This window comes from Antechinus flavipes, chromosome 5 (assembly GCF_016432865.1).
Source record: "Antechinus flavipes isolate AdamAnt ecotype Samford, QLD, Australia chromosome 5, AdamAnt_v2, whole genome shotgun sequence".
Classification (NCBI taxonomy): domain Eukaryota; kingdom Metazoa; phylum Chordata; class Mammalia; order Dasyuromorphia; family Dasyuridae; genus Antechinus; species Antechinus flavipes.
The window spans coordinates 45,489,329-45,509,415 of record NC_067402.1 but is presented as its reverse complement, the minus strand read 5'-3'; the positions used below and the strand labels follow the sequence as shown (position 1 = coordinate 45,509,415).

General features: G+C 36.1%; 1 protein-coding gene across 1 annotated transcript in view; it reads right to left on the bottom strand.

Annotated features, from left to right (window-relative positions):
* Positions 1-20,069, bottom strand: part of PEX1 (peroxisomal biogenesis factor 1) — a 45,561-nt gene extending 25,492 nt beyond the window's left edge. The window contains exons 1-6 of the mRNA XM_052000874.1: positions 19,838-20,069; positions 6,521-6,664; positions 6,019-6,102; positions 5,646-5,760; positions 4,771-5,549; positions 1,856-1,975 (exon numbers count right to left, since the gene is read on the bottom strand). Of these exons, the coding sequence (XP_051856834.1) occupies positions 1,856-1,975; positions 4,771-5,549; positions 5,646-5,760; positions 6,019-6,102; positions 6,521-6,664; positions 19,838-19,969 (1,374 nt within the window). The 5' untranslated portion in view covers positions 19,970-20,069. The remainder of the gene's footprint in view (positions 1-1,855; positions 1,976-4,770; positions 5,550-5,645; positions 5,761-6,018; positions 6,103-6,520; positions 6,665-19,837) is intronic.
* Between the last annotated feature and the right edge of the window lie 18 nt (positions 20,070-20,087).

Below are 20,087 nucleotides of genomic sequence, written 5' to 3'. Positions count from 1 at the left end.
TATAAAATACATATCATGGTGAAATCAATTTGGAGGGGAAGCTGGTGGCATAGTAGATAGAGCACCAGTCCTGAAGTCAGGAGGACTTGAGTTCAAATCTGACCTTAGATACTTACCACTTCATAGCTGTGTGCCCCTGGGCAAGTCACTTAACCCCAATTACCTCAGTAAAAAAAAAAAAAGAAAGCAATTTGGAGTTATGTAGCATGACTGAAATATCTGAACCAGAGATTCCATATTAAACGTATATCCCAAGGAGATCTTTAATAAGAAAATCTGTATAAATGGCAAAATATTTTAATGGCACTTTTTGGAATGGCAAAGAATTGGAAACAAAGGAGATGCCCATTGACAGGGGAATGGTGAAATAATCATGGTACATGAATAAAATGGAATATGACTGTGATGTGAAAATCAACAAACATGCTGAATAAAAAGAAGCATCGCAAGCCATGTTACATGAACTGATGCAGATTTAAGTAACCAAATTCAAGAAAATAACAGACATAATGACTACCAAAAAATGAATGGAAGGAACTACAAACAAAAAAGTTTTAAAACTAAAAAACAGGCGTGATTTGAAAGAAAAGACATGAGAAGATATTCCCACCCCACACACAACACTCCTATAGAAGTGGGAGGTCTATAAGTGTTGTGTACATTGCAAGTATTTTCAGAGTTTATTAATGTACTGATTAGTTATACTGATTTCCCTGTCCTTTTTTCCTTTTTTTTTTTTTTTTTAATATTATTTATTATATGGAATGGCTCTTGGGGACAGGAAGAAAAACTGGGGAAAATTTTGGTGATGTTAAAAAAAGACTTAAGTAAAAATTTATTTAAAAGAAAAAATATAAATTAGTTAAAAGTATATGTAAAGTTTTAGAAGCTTATTAGCACATAACTATGAATATAAAACTAAATTTAGTACCTTCTTCTCTTCTTACTAGGCTATAACAAAAATAAGTTTATTGTCTAGGTTATCAATCAGACTCTATCAGGCATATCCATACTTAATATAGAGCTTCTATATTATCTATAATAATATTCATAATGATCAACCTGAATGATAAAACAGTAACTATATAATCAAGACTTACATTTTCTTTATACAATCATTGAGATAAGTTATGTGGTCCTTCCTATCTTACTGATGAGAAAAGTAAGACAGAGAATTTAAGTGATTCATCCCCACGGCCAAAATAAAAAGACCATTGATTTTTCCAAAATATATAGACATACCTTATGAATCATGAAAGGTGATTGTATTCAGTCATCACCCAGAAAAATACACTTGGAAAAGGAAGTAGATTGGTCATTCAGTAAAAGTGCCACCAATGTCAAAAGACTTGGGCAAGTGTTTCATTGTGTTGGGATACATGAGAGGATATGAGCAAAAATTTGAGAGGATGAGAAGGTATGGATGGATTGTACTCTAAATTGATAGTAAGAGTAACACACAAGATGAACTCACAGGCCCATTAAATAATAAAAATTTTTAATGAATAAATTTTATTATGTCCAAATTATTTCGAAACTGGTAAGCTATTGGTCTCTAATCTAAAGTAAGTATTAACTCTGATAATTATTAATCAGAATCTGGAAATTATTCTAATTAAGAAGAAAAGTAATGGCCAAGTAAAACAGATGTTCAAAGAATGTCAGCAATAAGATTTTCAAAAGTCAAAACTGTTAAATACCTGTACAAACACACATTGCATAAAACTTCTCTTATGAGTAACTTGATTCAGCCATCATAAAGAAATACTTCATTTGGGTTATAACAACTGAAATGATAGCATTATTTATATTACACATGCAAAAGGATTTGAATATAATATGAATTTGTACTTACTAAATTTTCTTTAGGCTGTAATTTGATAGATTTTGGAATTGGGGGGATTGATTCCAATGGTGATATTCGGAGAGCGGAATGCATTTGTATATTCAGTCTTTTTCTCATGTCTTCTGGAATCTGAAATACATACATAAATATGTATGTGTGTGTGTGTACACACACACACACACACACACACACACACACACACACACACACACACAGTTAGAAGTCAATGTTCAAAAAAAGAGAAATATATTTAAAGTCCAATTCAATTTTAATGTTTCAGCTAAATACTTCATTTCTGCAATTTCAGATGACATTATCCAAGTTATCAAAATTATTGAGCATTAGATAGGACTGATTTCAGTTAGAAGAAAAAAAGCTCTAAAAATTAAATTTTTTAATTTCAATTTTTTTCTTCTTCTTAGAACTAATGTTATGCAAGAATATATTTTGAACTGTTAACTAAAAAAACTTTGAACATACTTTCTTTCAGAAAGCCAGATTCAAATTAATCTCAGTTCTGTAACTGAATATTAAACTGTGGATTGAACTGTATCTTTTAGAACTAGAATCTTCAATAAATAGAAACTGTTATCTTATTTAAACTTCTTATTTTTCCTAGTACTTTACACTTTATTCTAACAGTAGAAAGTTTATAAATATTTGCTGGATAAATATAAAAGAAGCTGCAGTATATTGAAAGGGTAATCAATCCATCCAAGGCCAGAGATTAGCCCTACTAGTCTAGAAAAAAACTGCAAACTCCTCCTCCCCCCAGTTAGGACATGCCTAAAGACAGACAGACAGACACAGACACAGACACACACACACACACATACACACAAAACAATGAAAAAGAGGGGAAAAAAAACTACTCTCACTTAACCTCTCTTTACCATCTACCCTAATCTCTGACGCCCAAGTTTTAGTTGCAGTATCTTAAGATAGAAGCTGTAAAATAAACAACCTGTAAGTATATCCAAAAGACTTAACTAATTAAAAGAAAAGAAATGGTTAGGAATAGAAAGAGAGAATAATTCTGATACCTATACAAAAATCCACAATACTGCCTTAAGGTAAAATCTTGGCTGATAATCACTGTTCAGGAAAGGGGTCTCTAATGCATGAAGTATGATCAACCTCATCCACTGGAAGGTAGCAAAGATTTGTGCACTTCCCACTCAATGGTCTCTGAGTATTTCTAACAATTAATCTACCAACAAAAAAAGTTATCTGAAATTGATAGTGGGCCTCTAGCTACAGTATTTTTTTATTGGAATCTACCTAACCACCTCAATCTTTATGTTTCAAACAAACAAAAGTAGTTCCTACTAACTAAAATGTTGGGAACCCAATTGCTTAACACAATGCCTGGTACACAGCAGGTGCTTAACAAATACTATTGATTGAAAATTCTGCTTAGGAAGATTTTTCTCTTGCATCTGCTTCTCTTTTTTAACTTCTCCTTTTATCATTTGCTCTTCATCTTTGAACTACTGAACAAAACCAATCAAATGATATTTGTTAAGTGTCTTCCATCTGAGACATTGTACTAGGTACAGAAGAAATAACACAGAATATAAAACAAGATTCTTTCCCTCAAAAAGCTTATAATCTGATTTGGGAGACATAGCATAAATGGTAACGAAAGGGGAATTATCACAAAGTGCTATAATACTAACAGTCAAATCAAATAATGAGTATGCCAGGAGTTGGGGGAAGGAAGTTTCATTGACTGAAGTATTTTAGAAGGGTGTCCTGAAGAGATGGGAAGTGAGGTAGGCTATGGAAAACGAATGGGTTATGGATAGGCATTCCAGGATGGGTCTCTGTAAATGAGTTGGTATGGAGCTAAAATGAACAGATCAGTTTGTCTGAACATATGTGGATAAGCAGAGTAAGGAAAAGCAAAATTATAGCTGAGTTACAGTGAGGGTTAGAATTCTAGCTCCATTGTTGGACTACCAATGTGACCTTGGAAATGTCTCCATTTAAACTCTTTGGGCCCATTTCCTTAACTCTAAAATGAGAGGGCTGAAATAGAAAACCTTTTAGATTCCTTCAGGTCAGGTCTGAATTCTATGAACATTAGAGTAGGTCAGTTCTGGGGCAATAAGGATGAGCTCAGTTTTTTAGAAATTATGAATTTTAGGTGACAATGTGATATCCAGATAGGAATATGTAAAAAAGTTATCCAAACCAACTGGTTGCTGCAAGCAAAGGCAATGATGTCTACTCCAAGGAAGCTCTCCTTTATTTAGTCTTTTCTACTTCCCACACTTTTTCTTCCATGGACTGGGATAGAGTTCCCATGCTCCAGACTTTTCCTAGAGCATCTACTTTTCACTAATACAGCAAGCCAAATTTGGCTCTGTCTATGACACATAGAAGAAATTACTGCAGGTAATAGGTAGTTTTGTGTGAAGTGAACACACCCTTACTTACAGGCTACACAACAAATTGCCTAAAAGCAAAAGGCAATCTAGGGATAAAATCTTTTTTGCTACCAAGTAATGGAGGAAAAATGGGGTAATGTTATCATAGTACCTAATACAACTATAGATATAGTGCAGGTATTTAATAAATATCTAAATGATTGATTACAATGGTACTTTTCATTAATCTATTTCATTTTTATAGTATAGCTTACTATGAATGCTCCAATAATGAAGGAGGGGATATGGATGTAATCTGCATCTGTCAGTTGCTGCATATATAATTTGTATAATAACCAATGATTTTACTACAAAACTGAATGTCATTTTTCCATGTCTAGTCTACTAGAAAGAAAATTTTAGGTTTTGTTATCCTAGTATGACACATTACAGTTTTCACAGAGAATATTACTCCATTTTACAGTTTCAAGGGTTGTAAAAATACCAATAAATTCCTTTCCCCATCACCCAAGACACAAAATTCACACTAACCCAAACTTTCCCGGTATGAAGAACTTCTATAGTGTTGTTATACTGTATGGAATTCTTCAGTTCCTCAAGTCCATTCCAGACTATCTGCACCACACAGGTCTTACCAGCTCCTTGACTACTACCTGAACAAATCTGTTTTTTGTCTTGTTGATGAGCCACTTGCTTTTCTTTTTCAGGTAACAGGACATTTTGCTTTGTTTCACTTGGTTGTTGCTTTGGGGAGAGCAACTGAGTTAACTTTCCATAGGTCACAGTAAAAGTGGGCTCCAAATCAAAATATTGCTGATTCCAGGGGAAAATATGAATGGCGTGGTCTTTCTGAAACAAAGATGATGCTGACATCCGTTGTATACTGGGAGGCTGAGAATTACATACTCTGAAAACAGAGTTTTTTGGAACAATTGTCAACTGCATATTTTTGAATGCATTAATTTCACTTAAACCCCAGGGTGTGTCAATTTTTTTCTCAGCTCCATAAGAAAAAATGCTCCCCATTAGATTCCATATGTTTGGCATTGTAAACATGCCAAATATAAGATCTGACTCTTGTTTATTCAGGTCCTGGGCTCCCGCAGTACTGGAATTGGGTTGTTTTGTTTGAAATCCCTCTGTCAGGTCTTCTTGGTCTCTTCTATATTTATTAAGTATTCCTTCTGTATCATCTGCTCTAGAAAAGGGCAGATCTGTGGCATTTTCTTTGGTCTGGCGCGTCTTGGGATGAACAAAGAGTTCAGTGTCATTTTCTAATCTACCATAAGTGGCAGCTGGCATTAGTGCAACTGGAAAAAAGAAAAACTTGTTAGTACATTCACCTGTACACTAAAATTAAGGCAGCAATGTAGAATAAGATGGTAAATCTCCAAAACAGCACTTACCAATCTGGATATAAATGTACGTCTGCTGATCAACCCAAACAGGGAAAATCGCATTTGGAAAGACTATTCGAATCTGATCAAGGAGATGCTGTTCAAGAGAAGCAGCATGCAGCTCCTAGGACAATTTTACATCATATCAGGCAAACAAAAACAAAACAACAAAACACAAACATACAAAAAAAAAGATTCAAATGACAGTTTGCATTTGTTCCTGAGCAATTGTTTTGTCTAATAATGAAATAAGATCTGATTTGAATCAGAATACTACTTTAGGAAGCTTATAATATGATAAAATGGAAAATTAATAAAAATATATTTTAATATAATGAAACTTTAAAATGGTAATACTTTTTTTTTTTTTTTTTTTTTTTACCAGTATCTCCCAATCGTCTGCTGAGAGGGGTTTCACTTCGACTTGATGACAAGATACCACATGGGAACAGGGCCTGAGAAATACCTGGCAAAAATAACATTTTTATCCATTAGGGTTTTCAGTATTCATCCATGGAAAGTAAAATATTTAAATAAACAATAGTGTGAATATAATGTGGCATAATTACTACTTAGGAAAAATACTGCATTCATAGCATTTCCCCACTGGGAATTGTGGGAGGAAATTATTTTTACAGTTTATAACAAACCAGGAAGTAGATGCAGATAATAGTCAGATATGGACTCTTAGTTTAGAAAAAATATCTTGGTCTTTTAGTCCTTTTTTTAAAGACCACATGAGTATGCTATACAAAAACTTAAGCTTTCTCTCCTCTATTTTGAAAGAAGAATCTGAAATGTTGTGATACTTTCTTTTCAATACATTTCATTTTATATTAGATTAGAGTATATGAGTCCCTTTCCTCACATCATTAACAAGTTACCTGTTCCCCATCTGAAATTCCAAGCTTCTGGCCAACCTGCCTATTAATTTCAGCCACATTTTCACCATGGTTAGAATGAGGTCTTCCTTCCACCCAGCTCAAGAATATAGGCTGGTGACCCCAGGCCACTTCTATCGCTTGATTCTGTTTATATCCGAGAGAAGAAAAATAAGAGAAAATTATCACAATTTCCATATGCTGTAGTGATCAATATCAAATATAAACCATTCTATATCTATATATAACCAAAGAATACCTTTTAAAATTGGAAGATATTCTTTAAATATTATCTAGATCTAACATGTGATATAAACAAATGCTGAAAGTATGATCTTTTTGAAATTTTGATTTTTCATATTCTTTTAAAATTTTGAGTTTTAAATTCTCTCCTCTCCCATCCCTCCCTTGCCCATTGAGAAAGCAAACAATATATCAATTATACACGTGAAATCATGCAATACAGATTTCCATATTAGCCATATACTCCTCCCCCAAAAAAAAGAAAAAGAGAAAATTATATTTCAATTTGGACTCAAGAATTCCTAAGTTCTCTCTCTGGCTCAAATTTTTGCACGAGTCCTTTGGAATTATCTTGGATCTCCAATAACTCTAGACAATATAAAACTTGGGAGTCTACCTGCCAAGACAAACCCAAGAACTGTATGAACACAATTACAAAATGTTTTTCACAGTCAGATCTAAACAACTGGAAAAATATTAATTGCTTCTGAGTCCAAATAAGAGAGACAAATGTACTTAAACACACTTATTCACTGCCATACCAAACTACCAAAAATATTTTATGGAGCTATGAATCTTTTGGAATTGTCTTAGGTAACTGTATTGATCAAAATAGTCAAGTTTTTCCATAGCTGATCATATTAGAAAATCGCTGTTATTGTTATTGTGAATGATTTGGTTCTTTTCACTTCATCTACATCAGTTCATATATTTCTTGCCAAGTTTTTCTGATACTACTCCCTCAACATTTCTTACTCAATAGTACTCCATCATAATTTTATGCACTCTCATAGGCTCTTTGAAGAAATCTAGAATTGTGAGATATAGGAGATGCTGGCAAAGGACCACCCAGCATGGCAGCAGAATTGAAGTAGCTCAAAAGAAATGTGAGATGTACAAATCCACCCCAAATGTTCACATGGACTATTTGTGTCCAACCTGTGTTAAAGCATTCTAAGTTTGTACTTATCTCATCAACCACAGCTGGACATACTAATATGACTCTAACATAGTAACATTCTTTGGTCCTCTTTGAAAATGATGTATAATCACCAACCAAAGCCACAATTTGTTCAGCCATTCCCCAAATGATGACTATTCCTTCAATTTCCGATTTTTTTACTACCACAAAAAGATATGCTATCAATATTTTGGCACAATTAAGTCCTTTTCCTGAGGCAGCTATATCTTTCAGTAAAATGCAGTTTCCTTTATTATCTTTTAAGTCTTTTTTATATGCTTTGAGATGCTTACTATTCCTTTAATATTTCAGCTTAAGTATAATAGATTCTGCTTCAGCCCTTTAACTGTGTATCTGTGTGTTTCAAGTATGTCTTATACATAACACACTGTTAATTTTGGTTTCTAACCCATTTTACTATCTGCTTCCATTTTATGGGTTAGTTCATCCCAGTCACATTTATACTTATGGTTACTATGTATTTTCCTCCATCCCATTTTCTTTTATCCTTTTTATTCTGTTCCTCTTAAAAAGTCTGTTTTGCTTCTGACTACTAATTCCCTTAATCTGGTCACCTTTTTATCTCTTCCTATTTCCCTATTGAAATTAATATTTCTATACCCATATAAGTGTATGTGTTTGTAATCCACTTATATATATGTAATCCATACATATACAAAAATGTGTTTCTTACACACATACACATAAATATATATTCTTCCCTCAATAAACCAATTCTGAGAATGAGGTTCAATCACTGCCTCAAATCCCCCATTTTTATCTTAACTGTAAAATCTCTTCCTTATAAATTTCTTTTATGTTAAAAAAAATTTCCTCATTCTACCTTTCCTTTCCCGCTTTTTCCAACGCACCCCTCTTTCTTATCCCTAATTTTTCTGGAGATCATCCCAACATAAACTCATAGTCTACATACACTCTTCTAACTGCCCTACAAGTGAGGAAGTTAGAAGTTACATGTATCATCTTCCTAGGTAGGAATATAAACAACTTCTGAGTCCCTTATGATGACTTTCCCCATGTTTACTGTATGCATCTCTTGAGTGTTATACATGCCAGATTTCCTATTCAGCTCTGATCTTTTCATTAGGAGTACTTGAAAGTTCTCTATTTAATTAAATACACATTTCCCCATCCAAAAGGACTTATACTCGGTTTTGCTGGGTAAATTTTTCTTAATTGTAATCACAGGTTTTTTGTCTTGTAGAGTATTCTAAGCCTTTCATATGAAACCTGCTAAATCTTCTAGGCTGTAAGTAATATTTTCTTTTGATCTGGAGCGCTGGAGTTTGACTACAGTATTTCTGAGTTTTTCATTTTGTGATCATCCTCTGAAGGCAGTTTGTGAATTGTTTCAATTTTTATTTTACCCTCTGGTTCTACAACAGCAGGGCATTTTCCTTGATAATTTTTAAATTTTTTCCCCATGACTTTCAGGTAAGTTCAAAAATTCTTAAATTATCTCGCCTTAATCTGTTTTCCAGTTCAGCTATTTCCTCCCCTTCCCCCCCCCCCCCCAAATGGAACACTTCACATTTTCTTCTATTTTTTCCCTCTTTCAATTTTGTTTTATTGTTTTATAAGTATCATGGAGTCATTATGTTCCATTTTCCCAATTCTAATTTTTAAGAAATTACTTTCTTCACTGAACTTTTCTACCTCTTTTCCCCTTTTAAGGAGTTCTTTTCTTCAGTGAATTTTTGTGCTCTTCCTTTCATTTGGATTGTTCTTTTTTTTTTTTTTTTTTTTTTGCTTTTATTCACTTAGTATTTTCCCCGTTACATTTGAAACTTTTTTTTTTTTACAATTTTTTATTGAAGCTTTTTATTTTCAAAACCTATTCAAAAATAATTTTTCAACATTAACCTTTGCAAAATCTTGTGTTCCAATTTCTCCTCTTTCCCCTCACCCTCTCCTCAGATGACAAGTAATCCACTATATGTTAAACATAGTAAATATATATATAATATAAATCCAATTACATTTGTTTTAAAATTTTTTCAGTTCCAGATTTTTTCCCTAATTCCCAGCCCCAGCCCCCATTAAGAAACCATATGTGAAGTTACACAAAACATTTCTATAAAACTCATGTTGTGAAAGGAAACATAGATTTCTCACCCTAACACCTCCCCACCTCCCCAAAAAAGAGAAATAAGAGTATTACAGTACTCTGTATTCAGACACAATCAGTTCCTTCTGTGGGTATGATTAGGATTTTTCATCAAAGTAGTATCAAAAGTATCATCCTATTATCACCAAAGTATCAGAGTAGTTGTGGATCATTGTATTACTGAGAATAGTAGAGTCACTTACCAATGATCATCCTAGAACATTGCTATTACTTTGTATGTTGTATATTTCACTTTGCTTAAGTTCACAGAGAGCATTCTAAGTTTTTTTTCTGAGAGTTTTGTTCATCTTTTCCCACAGAACACTAACATTTCATCATAATCACATACCACAATTTATTTTTTCATTCCCCAACTGATAAGCATCCCCTCAATTTCCAATTTTTTACTCTGAGAGCTGTATAAGTATTTTTTGTATATATAAATCATTTTCCTTCCCCTCCCCCCATCCCCAATCACCCTTATGAATCATATCTAATAGTGGTACTGTTAGGTCAAAGGACATGCATGAAATTATAGCCTTTGGGGCATATACGGTATCTTTTGCTCATTTATCAATTGGGGCTTTTTTTTTTTTTTTTAATAAATCTGACTCAGTTTTCTTTATATTTGAGAAATGGGAACTTAGCAGAGAAACTTGCTTCAAAATTCTTTTTGCAATGACTATCGCTAACTGTATTTTCCCCCATTTATTCGATCCTCTCTCTCCTTTCACCTTATCCATTTTCAAAAGTGTTTTATTACTGCCCACTCTATTATCCTCCCTACGTCCCATATTCTACTCCCCTTGTCCCATATTCTACTCCCCTCCTACTTTCTTGCAGAGTAATATAGATTTTTATACCCATAGAGTTGTGTTGTGTTATTTCTTCTTTGAGGTAATTCTGATCAGAGTAATTTCCACTTACTCATTGTCTTCTCTCTTTTCCCTGCAAAAAGCTTTTCTTGCATAATTTTCAACATTCACTTTTGCAAAACCTTGCGTTCCAAATTTTTTTCTCTTTCCTTTCCTTCCCTCCCCACTTTCCCTAGATGGGAAATAATCTAATCTATGTTAAACATATGCAATTCTTCTATATGTTTTCCCACAATTATTGTGCTACATGAGAAAAATCAGGTAAAAAAAGAAAACAAAACGCAAGCAAACAACAAAAAGAATGAAAATACTGTGTTGTGATCCACACTCAGTCCCCACAGCCCTTTCTCTGGGTGCATCACAAGATCATTGGAACTGTTCTCGCCTCTTTTTAATGGTAGATAATTTGCACCATTCCATTTCTCCCTTTCTCTTTCTTCCAGTACATTTCTCTCACCCCTTAATTTCTATTTTTTGGTAAATATTATTCCTTCATATTCAACTCACAATCATGCCCTGTCTATATATACTCCTGCCATGATGATGAAAAAGTTCTAATGAGTTACATGTATCATTCTCCCATACAGCAATGTGAACAGATAAACTTGTATTAAGTCCCCTAAGATAGATCACTTTCCTGATTACCTCCTTATGCTTCTCCAAAATCCTGTATTTGAAAACTTAATTTTCCATTCAGCTCTGGTCTTTTTATAATGAATGCTTGAAAATCCTTTATTTCACTGAATGACCACCTTTTCCTCTGAAGGATTATACTTAGTTTTTCTGGTATGTGATTCTTGGTTGCAATCCTAGATACATTGCTCTCTAAAATATCATGTTCCAAGCCCTCTGGTCCTTTAATATAGAAGTTATTAAATCTTGTATTAGCCTAACTATGGTTCTATTATACCTGAATTGTTTCTTTCTGGATGCTTGCAATATTTTCTCCTTGACCTAAAAGTTCTGAAATTTGGCTTTAATATTCCTGGGAATTTTCATTTGGGGATCTCTTTCAGGACCAGTGGATAATTTTAATTTCTATTTTACTCTATGGTTCTAGAAAATCAGGAAAGTTTTCCTTGATAATTTTTTGAAAGATGATGTCCAGTCGCTTTTTTTGATCATGACTTTCAGGTAGGCCAGTAATTTTTAAATGATCTCTCCTGGATCTATTTTCCAGGTTAGTTGTTTTTCCAATGAGATACTCCCCCACCCCCTATTTTTTCATTTTTGTTACATCTTTATTTCTCATAAAGTTATTAGCCTTCATTTGCTCAATTCTAATTTTTAAGGAATTATTTTCCTCAGTAAGTTTTTGGACCTCCTTTCTCATTTGGCCAATTTTGCTTAAGGCAAATCGCTCGTTTTTTTTTTTTTTCCTTCTGCATCCTTCTCAATTCTTTTCCTATTTTTCCTCTCTCTCTCTCTTAATTTGATTTCCAAAAATCCCTTTTGAGCTTTTTCATGGCCTAAGCTCAATTCTTATTTTTCTTGGAAACTTCGGATGTAGGTGCTTTGACTTTGTTACAATCTTCTTCTGAGTGTATGTTTTGATCTTCTCACCATAGTAACTGTCAATGGTCAGAATTTTTTTCTGTTGTCTGCTTATTTTCCTAGCCTATAATTTGGCTTTTAACTCTGTTAAAGTAGGGTCCTGTTTCCAGGATAAAAGTGTACTGTCCCATATTTCAAGAGTTTTGTGCATCTACTTTCAGAGATCCTTCTAGTGATCTGACTACAAGCTGTCTTTTCTGCCGTGGAAATGTGTGCAGAATCCCCCCACCCCATGGTAGCTGTAAGAGTCCCCCCACCCCATGGTAGCTGTAAGATCTAGTGGGCTAAAGCAGCAGAGTCCTGCTTTGCTGATGCCAGGGTTGGGGCTGAAGCCAAAGCTGCACTGGCTCAGCCAGCACTGGGATTGTATGCTGGATTCCCACTCTGTTGCCACAGAGTTTTATGCTAACCTTCCTAGTTCTCTGGTGTCTCTGGGCTGAGAGGTTTGAAAGCTACCAGGACTGCTGCTGATTTAGAGGTTCTGCTTGGTTAATGCTAGGCTTAGGGCTGGGACCAGGGTTGCACTGGTAAGATCTGCACAGAAACTGCATGCTGGATTCCCACCTTGGTGTCATAAGACTTTTTCTGCTGACTTTTAAAGTTGTCTTTGTCTGGAAAATGTTCCTCTCTGTCTTTTTGGGTAGAATGACACTCTAAAAAAATTGTTTAGGGTCATTATTTAATGGAATTGAGAACAGTTTGGTGGATTTCCTGCCTTTACTCTGCCATCTTGGCTCTGCATTTGGCTATTCTAATTTTGAAGTTCCTTTTTTCAGTCAAGTTTTATGTCTCTTTAATTATTAATAAAATTAATGTCATCAATTGTTTTTTAAGGTGTTACTTTCTTCAGCATTTTCTTTAATATCTCCTTTATCAATCTGTTCTTTTTTCTTAATTTTTTTGCATCATTTTCATTTCTTTCCCCAATTTTTCTCTTAAGTTCTCCAGGATTCTTGCTGGCCTCAGATCCAATTGGTGTTTTTGTTTTGTAGCTTTGCTTGTAGCTGTTTTCATATTATTGTCTTCTTAGTTTATGTCTTAGTCTTCTGAGGGAGGTCTTTATGGTCAAGATCTTTTTTAGCTTATTCATTTTTTTTGTCTTCTGAGGGAAGTCTTTATGGTCAAGATCTTTTCTAGTTTATTCTTTTTTTTCCCCCCAACTCATTTCTTGACATTGTACTTCATATTAAAGTTAGACTCTGTTTCCAGAGTTAGTTAAAGGAACGAATTGGGGAGGAAGAAGTCTGCAAGTTTTTGGTGCTTTCAAGGTGTTATCCTCTGGGAGGTATGATTATTGTTCTTCTGATTTGTGCTGTGGTCTTTATTCAGGAAGAATTCCTGTTCCCCTGCAGCTAGTATTCCTCTTGGGCTTGGAACTATGACCAAGTCCCTGATTTCCTGCAGCCTCAAATGCTAGTGTTTCTCTTAGTTCAGGAAATGGCAACCAAGGTCTCTTGTGACCAGTCACATGTGCCCCTCTACTTAAAAGCAATAGATTTGCCAATCACTGCAAGGGACTGCAATTGGGTCCCTTGTAAACTTTTTCTGACCAATTGTTTGACTCATTATCTCTTGGCTGAGAGTTCCCGAAGCTACTATTGTTATGGTGGAGGCAGCCACCTTGAGAGTCCACCAATGGTCTTTTTGCTTCATGCATTGGCTGGCTGGCATTCTGGTAACACAGACCTCTCCTGTGTTGTCTTAGGCTGGAAAAATAACTTTCTCTGTCCTTTTATGCTGCAAAATTGGATTCAAGGAATTATTTTGAAGTTGTTTGGAGGGGAATGTTTGGAGAATTCACCCGGATCCTGGCTCACACTCTGTCCCCTTAGGATGATCTTTTCTAAGTATTCATATAATTACAATTTTGATCAAGGGGTCTTTCAATAAGTGATTCAAATAGGTTTAGGCAGACAAGTTTAGTATTGGTCACAGATTCTATCAAAAAATAGATACAATCTTTTTGTTCCCAAGAAAAATCTTGGAGGATATTTTACTATCTATTGGTAGCACAAATATCAATTTGGCACCTAAAATACTGTATAAATTTAAGTTATTAATAGTTTTCTAATCAACCAAATGTTTTAAAGTCATAATTCCTCATAAAAATGATAATATCCAACCTTTCCCTTGAAAGCATTCTCTTCAAAGGCCTGGAGAGACTTATATGAACTGATGCTTAGTGAAATGAGCAGGACCAGATCATTATATACTTCAACAATACTATATGATGATCACTCTGATGGACGTGGCTCTCTTCAACAATGAGATGAACCAAATCAGTTCCAATAGTGTAGTAATGAATAGAACCAGCTACATCCAGTGAAAGAACTCTGGGAAATGAGTATGAACCATTACATAGAATTCCCAATCCCTCTATCTTTGTCCACCTGCATTCTTGATTTCCTTAAAAGTTAATTGTACATTATTTCAAAGTCTGATTCTTCTTGTGCAGCAAATTGTATGGACATGTATACATATATTGTATTTAACATACTTTAACATGTATTGGTCTACTTGCTATCTGGGGGAGGGAGTGAGAGAAAGGAGGAGAAAAATTGGAACAAAAGGTTTTGCAATTGTCAATGCTGAAAAATTATCCATGTATATATCTTTTAAATGAAAAGCTATAATAAAAAAAAAATTATCCAACATCTTTAAAAAAAAAAAATCACTCCCTTCAGTTCAGCTTTCTATTCCAACTTTTCCATTCCTTTCTTGTTCACACTTATTCATTCCTCTCCTAGCTCTGCTGACACTCTAGACTTCCTTCCTTACCATGCCCCAGCAGCCTCATCACTCGGAAAGAAAGTGCCCCCCCCCCATTAATATTTTATTTTTTCTCAGATGTAAGGCAATTAACAATTGTTTCTAAAACTTAAAAGAGTTCCAGATTCTCTCTCACTTCCCACTCTCCACACACATTGAGAAGGCACATGTGAAGTTATACAAAATATTTCCATAAAAGTCATGTTGTGATTTTGAAAACATAAATCTACTCCCCCCCCCAAAAAAAACCCTCAAGAAAACTAAAGTTAAAACAAAAGGTGCTTTTCTGCGTAGGGATACCATTTTTCATCCAAAGTCCATCAGAGTAGTCTTGGATCAATGTAATTGAGAATAGCAGTGCCATTCACAGATGATCATCCCACAACATTGCTATTAGTTTGTACCCAGTATATTTCACTTTGTATGAGCTTAGGTTTTTCTTCGAGTATCCTGCTTATTCCATCATAATCACATACCAAAATTTATTCAGCCATTTCCCATTTGAAAAACATCCCTTCAATTTCCAATGAAGAAAGTGTTTTCAAGAAAAAGAATCAAATTATGAATGGAAAGATTCTGCCACACAAAAATGTAAGATATAATATAGCAATGATAAAAAGAAATCCAATGAAGGAATTCCAGAAAGTGAAAAAAAATGGTCAAAGTTATGTTTTCTTATGCTTTTCAAAGTTGATTTACTCTCATTTCCCCCCTTTCTTTACCAGGGTTGCCTCTGAAGAGAATAAGTCCCTGCAAATGAAGAGTAACGGGCATTATCTTTAGGTGGAATGATGAACCCAAATTTCAAGAAAAGCAAAGTCCACAAGGGAAAAGAATTTCTTCAATGTTACCAAGTCTTCTTATTTCTATTCATGAAATATTTTTCTTCTCTGTTCCTTTTTCTCCACTTATAGACTGCTGTTAATAGCCTTCTGGTTGTTCTCTTTATCTCATACTCTAGTTCACTCTACAAGTCACTTGATAAATGATTTACTTAAAATGCAGGACTGATTATATCACCACAGTGAAGAGTCTCCAATAGCCCCTCCCTCCCGTCTCTCTCTCAATTAATTCTAGATGTTTACCCATTACTTTCACAATCAAATAAAAACTCTTCTGTTTGGCTTTTGCAGTCCTTCACAAGTTTTTTCCTACTTTCCCAATTTCCTTATACTTTATTACCCTCCACAGACTTTATGATCCAATGAGACTACTAGCCTGCTCACTGCTTTCTGAACATCCAGTTCCTGATCATTCAGCACATAGTGTTCATTTAATGACTATCATACATTTAATGGTTCTTTCCAGCCACAGAAACGCTAGGAAAGGAAGATGACAATGGGCTTTGTAATAAAAATTCTTACTCATTTTAAGGTATCTTCAGTATCATAAATTTAAGAGACTTATCTACTTCAAACCCCGCTCCCATCCCCACTACCTTTTTACTGGTAAAGAAATAAGGTTTATGGGGCAACTAAGTAGAACAGAGGATACTGTGCATGGGGCTGAAATCAAGAAGACCTGAGTTCAAATTTGGCCTCAATTGCTAGTTGTGTGACCCTGGATAAATCACCTAATCGCTCAGTCTCAGTTTCCTCATCTGTAAATTGAGCTGAAGGAAATGACAAAGCCCACTACTATCTTTGCCAAAAAAATCCTAAATGGGGCCACCAAAGAGTCAGACCAGCATTTATTAAGTACTTGTTATATGCCAGGAACTCTGTCAAATGCTTTACAAATATAAATTCATTTGATCCTCACAACAGTCATGAGAAGTGGGGACTACCGTTATCCCCATTTTACATATAATGAAACTGAGGCAGACTTGTACATAATCACACTTAGTGTCTTAAGACCATAGTTGAACTTCCATCTTCCTGACTGTGAGCTCAGCACTCCACTGCATCATACTACCTAAGTTATTCAAGGCACCCACCCAGAAAGGAAAAGACAACGGCAAGAGTTGAAGCCAGAATCTGTAAGTCTTATCAAGTGCTCTTCACATTGTTCTAGCTGCCTTTGCTTGCAGCACAGATGTGTTACTGAATAGGAACAATATCTTCCATCCCTTGGAGCACCAGCAGCTGGCAGACTACTAGCAGTCTCCTTCAACATTTGTGATAACCCAAAGAGTCGGTACTATTCCTGTTGCTGCTGGAATATTAGTGAGGTATGATTATGTTCCACATTCAAGTTTTATATAATGCTTTTTGCAAAATGCAAGGCCAATATCAGGTGAATTCTGTATTTGAAATTTGATGACAGTGAAATCTGGTATACTTCCTGCAATCACTCAAAATATTTATGTTTGGGTTTTTGGCAGGGGGAAGGTCTTCCTTTTATATCATTCCACTCTCAGGAAAATTCAACATTTTTTCTAAGTTTATTTAACATAAATATTACAGTCCTTGTCCTCTAAGTGCCTCTGGAAATAGTTCCTAACTATTTTGATTGTTAATCTATGAAAACAGAATTTGAAGGCAATGTGCAAAGGGGACAAAGACATAAAGGGCATCGTCCTACAAGTCTTAATGAAGATTTAGAATCTTAATGCAGATTTAAGCTATGAAAAATTAAAAGTTTTAAGTTACTGAAGTTTAAAACTGAATTAAGGTTTGTGGGATATCCTGTATTACTCAAAGATTATTTCCAAAAAGCTTACAATCTACTAAACCCAGCTCATATATTAGGCCAATGGTTCTTAAACTGTGATCTGAGGAACCAAGAGTCCCTAAAACAATTTCAAAACACTAAGTTTATTAACTCATTAAGTTAAAACTATTTTCACAATAATGTTGAATTTTTATTTTCTGATATGACAAATACAGCTATAAACCTATAAACCAAAGCTATTGGGGAGAGATTGTCAATTTTTAAAAAAAAGAATATAAAGAGATCCCAAGACTAAAAAGCTTCAGAACCCTTACTATAGGTTGAGAGCAAAGATTACTAATTTCATCTTTTATCTTTCAGTGTTTCAGTATAAACAACCAGCATTCAAATGAGCAGATTAAACAGAATCTGAATGCTAAGGCCTTATATAGGATAGCTCTAGTTTTTTCTTTTTCTTTTTTTTTTTCCCCTTTCTACCTTAACCATCACTTTCGCCCTAATTCCCAAGGGAAGAAAGTATCTCAGCAGATTTCTTCTAAATTAATCCTCCCACTTGTCCTAATGAGCACATTTATACTGTCGGGGAATTTGCTTCTTCAAGGCAGTTTTCAGGTGATTAAATGATAAATTCAAGAAATCTGAAAATTGGAAGAAATCAGAGAAGCTACTTAGTCTAACCAAGATCTCTACAGAAATCTTCTCCACAATATCCCCAGTAGTTTATCTAAGGAACTATAGGGACAGCTAGGTGGCACAGCAGATGGAGCACCAGCCCTGAAGTCAGAAGGACCTGAGTTCAAATGTGATCTCAGACATTTAACACACTTACTAGCTGTGTGACCCTAAGCAATTAGCCTCAATTGCCTGGGGGAAGGGGGGGAGGGAGGAAAGAATGAGATAATCTATCACTTCCCTATACAGCCAATTCTACTTTAGGGTGTTTTCCCTTACATCAAAAGTTGTATTATTAATGTCCTTCTTCATATGAAAACTTTTGAGATGTGTCTGGTAGTTTTTATTTGCTCTTTTTCAATGATTTATTTTTTCAAAATGATTAAAAGGGTTTTACCAGTCCGAATAGCAGGAATTAATTGAAAAGGATAATTAAGGTGGTCTATACTTCGTAACACTACTTGGGAACACATCAAGTGCTAAATATATTATAAATTTATTATATTTAGATACAAACTTCTACATGAATTTATGTACTAGTATAAATACAGGAATATAAATTTATAATAAATAGGATTTTATAATATAAATACGGACAGCTAGGTGGTACAGGAAGACTCTTCCTGTGTTTATATCCGGCCTTATCCAATCAGTAACCGTGTGATCCCAGCCAAGTAACCTCACTCCATTTGTCTCAGTTTCCTGAAAATGGAGTAAAATGGAGAAGATGGCCAGCCATCCCAGTGATTTTGCTCAAAAAAAAACCCAAATAGAGTCATGGAGAATAGAGAGAACCACCATAATAAATAATACATTAAACATGAGATTTTAAATGCATAAGACATATAGGATTACAAAGGAAACCATTCATACTTAGGTTTCCAAAAAATTTTGCAGTTGTACAGGAAGCCCGGCTTACTTAATTAATTCATTAAAGTCTGCGAGCAGGGGAGGCGAGGCCACACGGGCCCCGCGGGCAGACCCCCGAACACTGCGTTACAACACCGCCTCAGACACTGGGCCAGGCCTCCGAGCGCGTCCCTGGGGCGGCGTCGGCTCTTCACAACACACGAATGCGGCTTCTTCTCAGCCCCGCCCCGCGCGGAGGCTACTCCGGGCCCGGAAACCTAACGGGCCCGGCCCACGTCCCCCAGGTTCCCCGAGCGAAGGCCGTTATTCGCGGGCTGCCCACGGTATCTGGGGGAGGCCCCCGACCCAAGCCTTGGGCCTTCCGTGCCACGCCCAGCTAGGAGCTCAGCGAATACTAATTAGGGCGGCCCACCCCCGGAGTCGCCCCGGCCTTCCCTTCGGGCGCGCGCAGCCCCGGGGCAGGGAGCAGCCCCAGTGGGGGTGGGACTGCAGCCGGGGCCGTGATGGCCCCAACTTCACGCCTCCAGGAGGCTCCCGAGGCTCCAGCCCGGCCGCCCAGCCGCAGGGGCTATTCCCGTCAGGCCCCGCGGCTGGGGGGGGACGACGACCCGACCTGGAGGCGGACAGCGCGTTACCTGCTGGAGGTGCAGCTGGGCCGCAAGCGCCCGCGGCAAGTGGAGAAAACAGTCACGGGCATGGGAGAAGGCCACGGTAACGGCCGCGACCCCTCCAGCCCCGGTGCCCTCGAGGCGACCACTACCCCACATCGCGAGCGAGCGAGACAAACACAGACGGGGCCGAGCGCCGATCCACACCAGGCAGGAGGCGTCGAGTGCCGGGAGGATCGATTGCTACCAGCTCCCCGGCAGGCTCCTCGCCCGATTG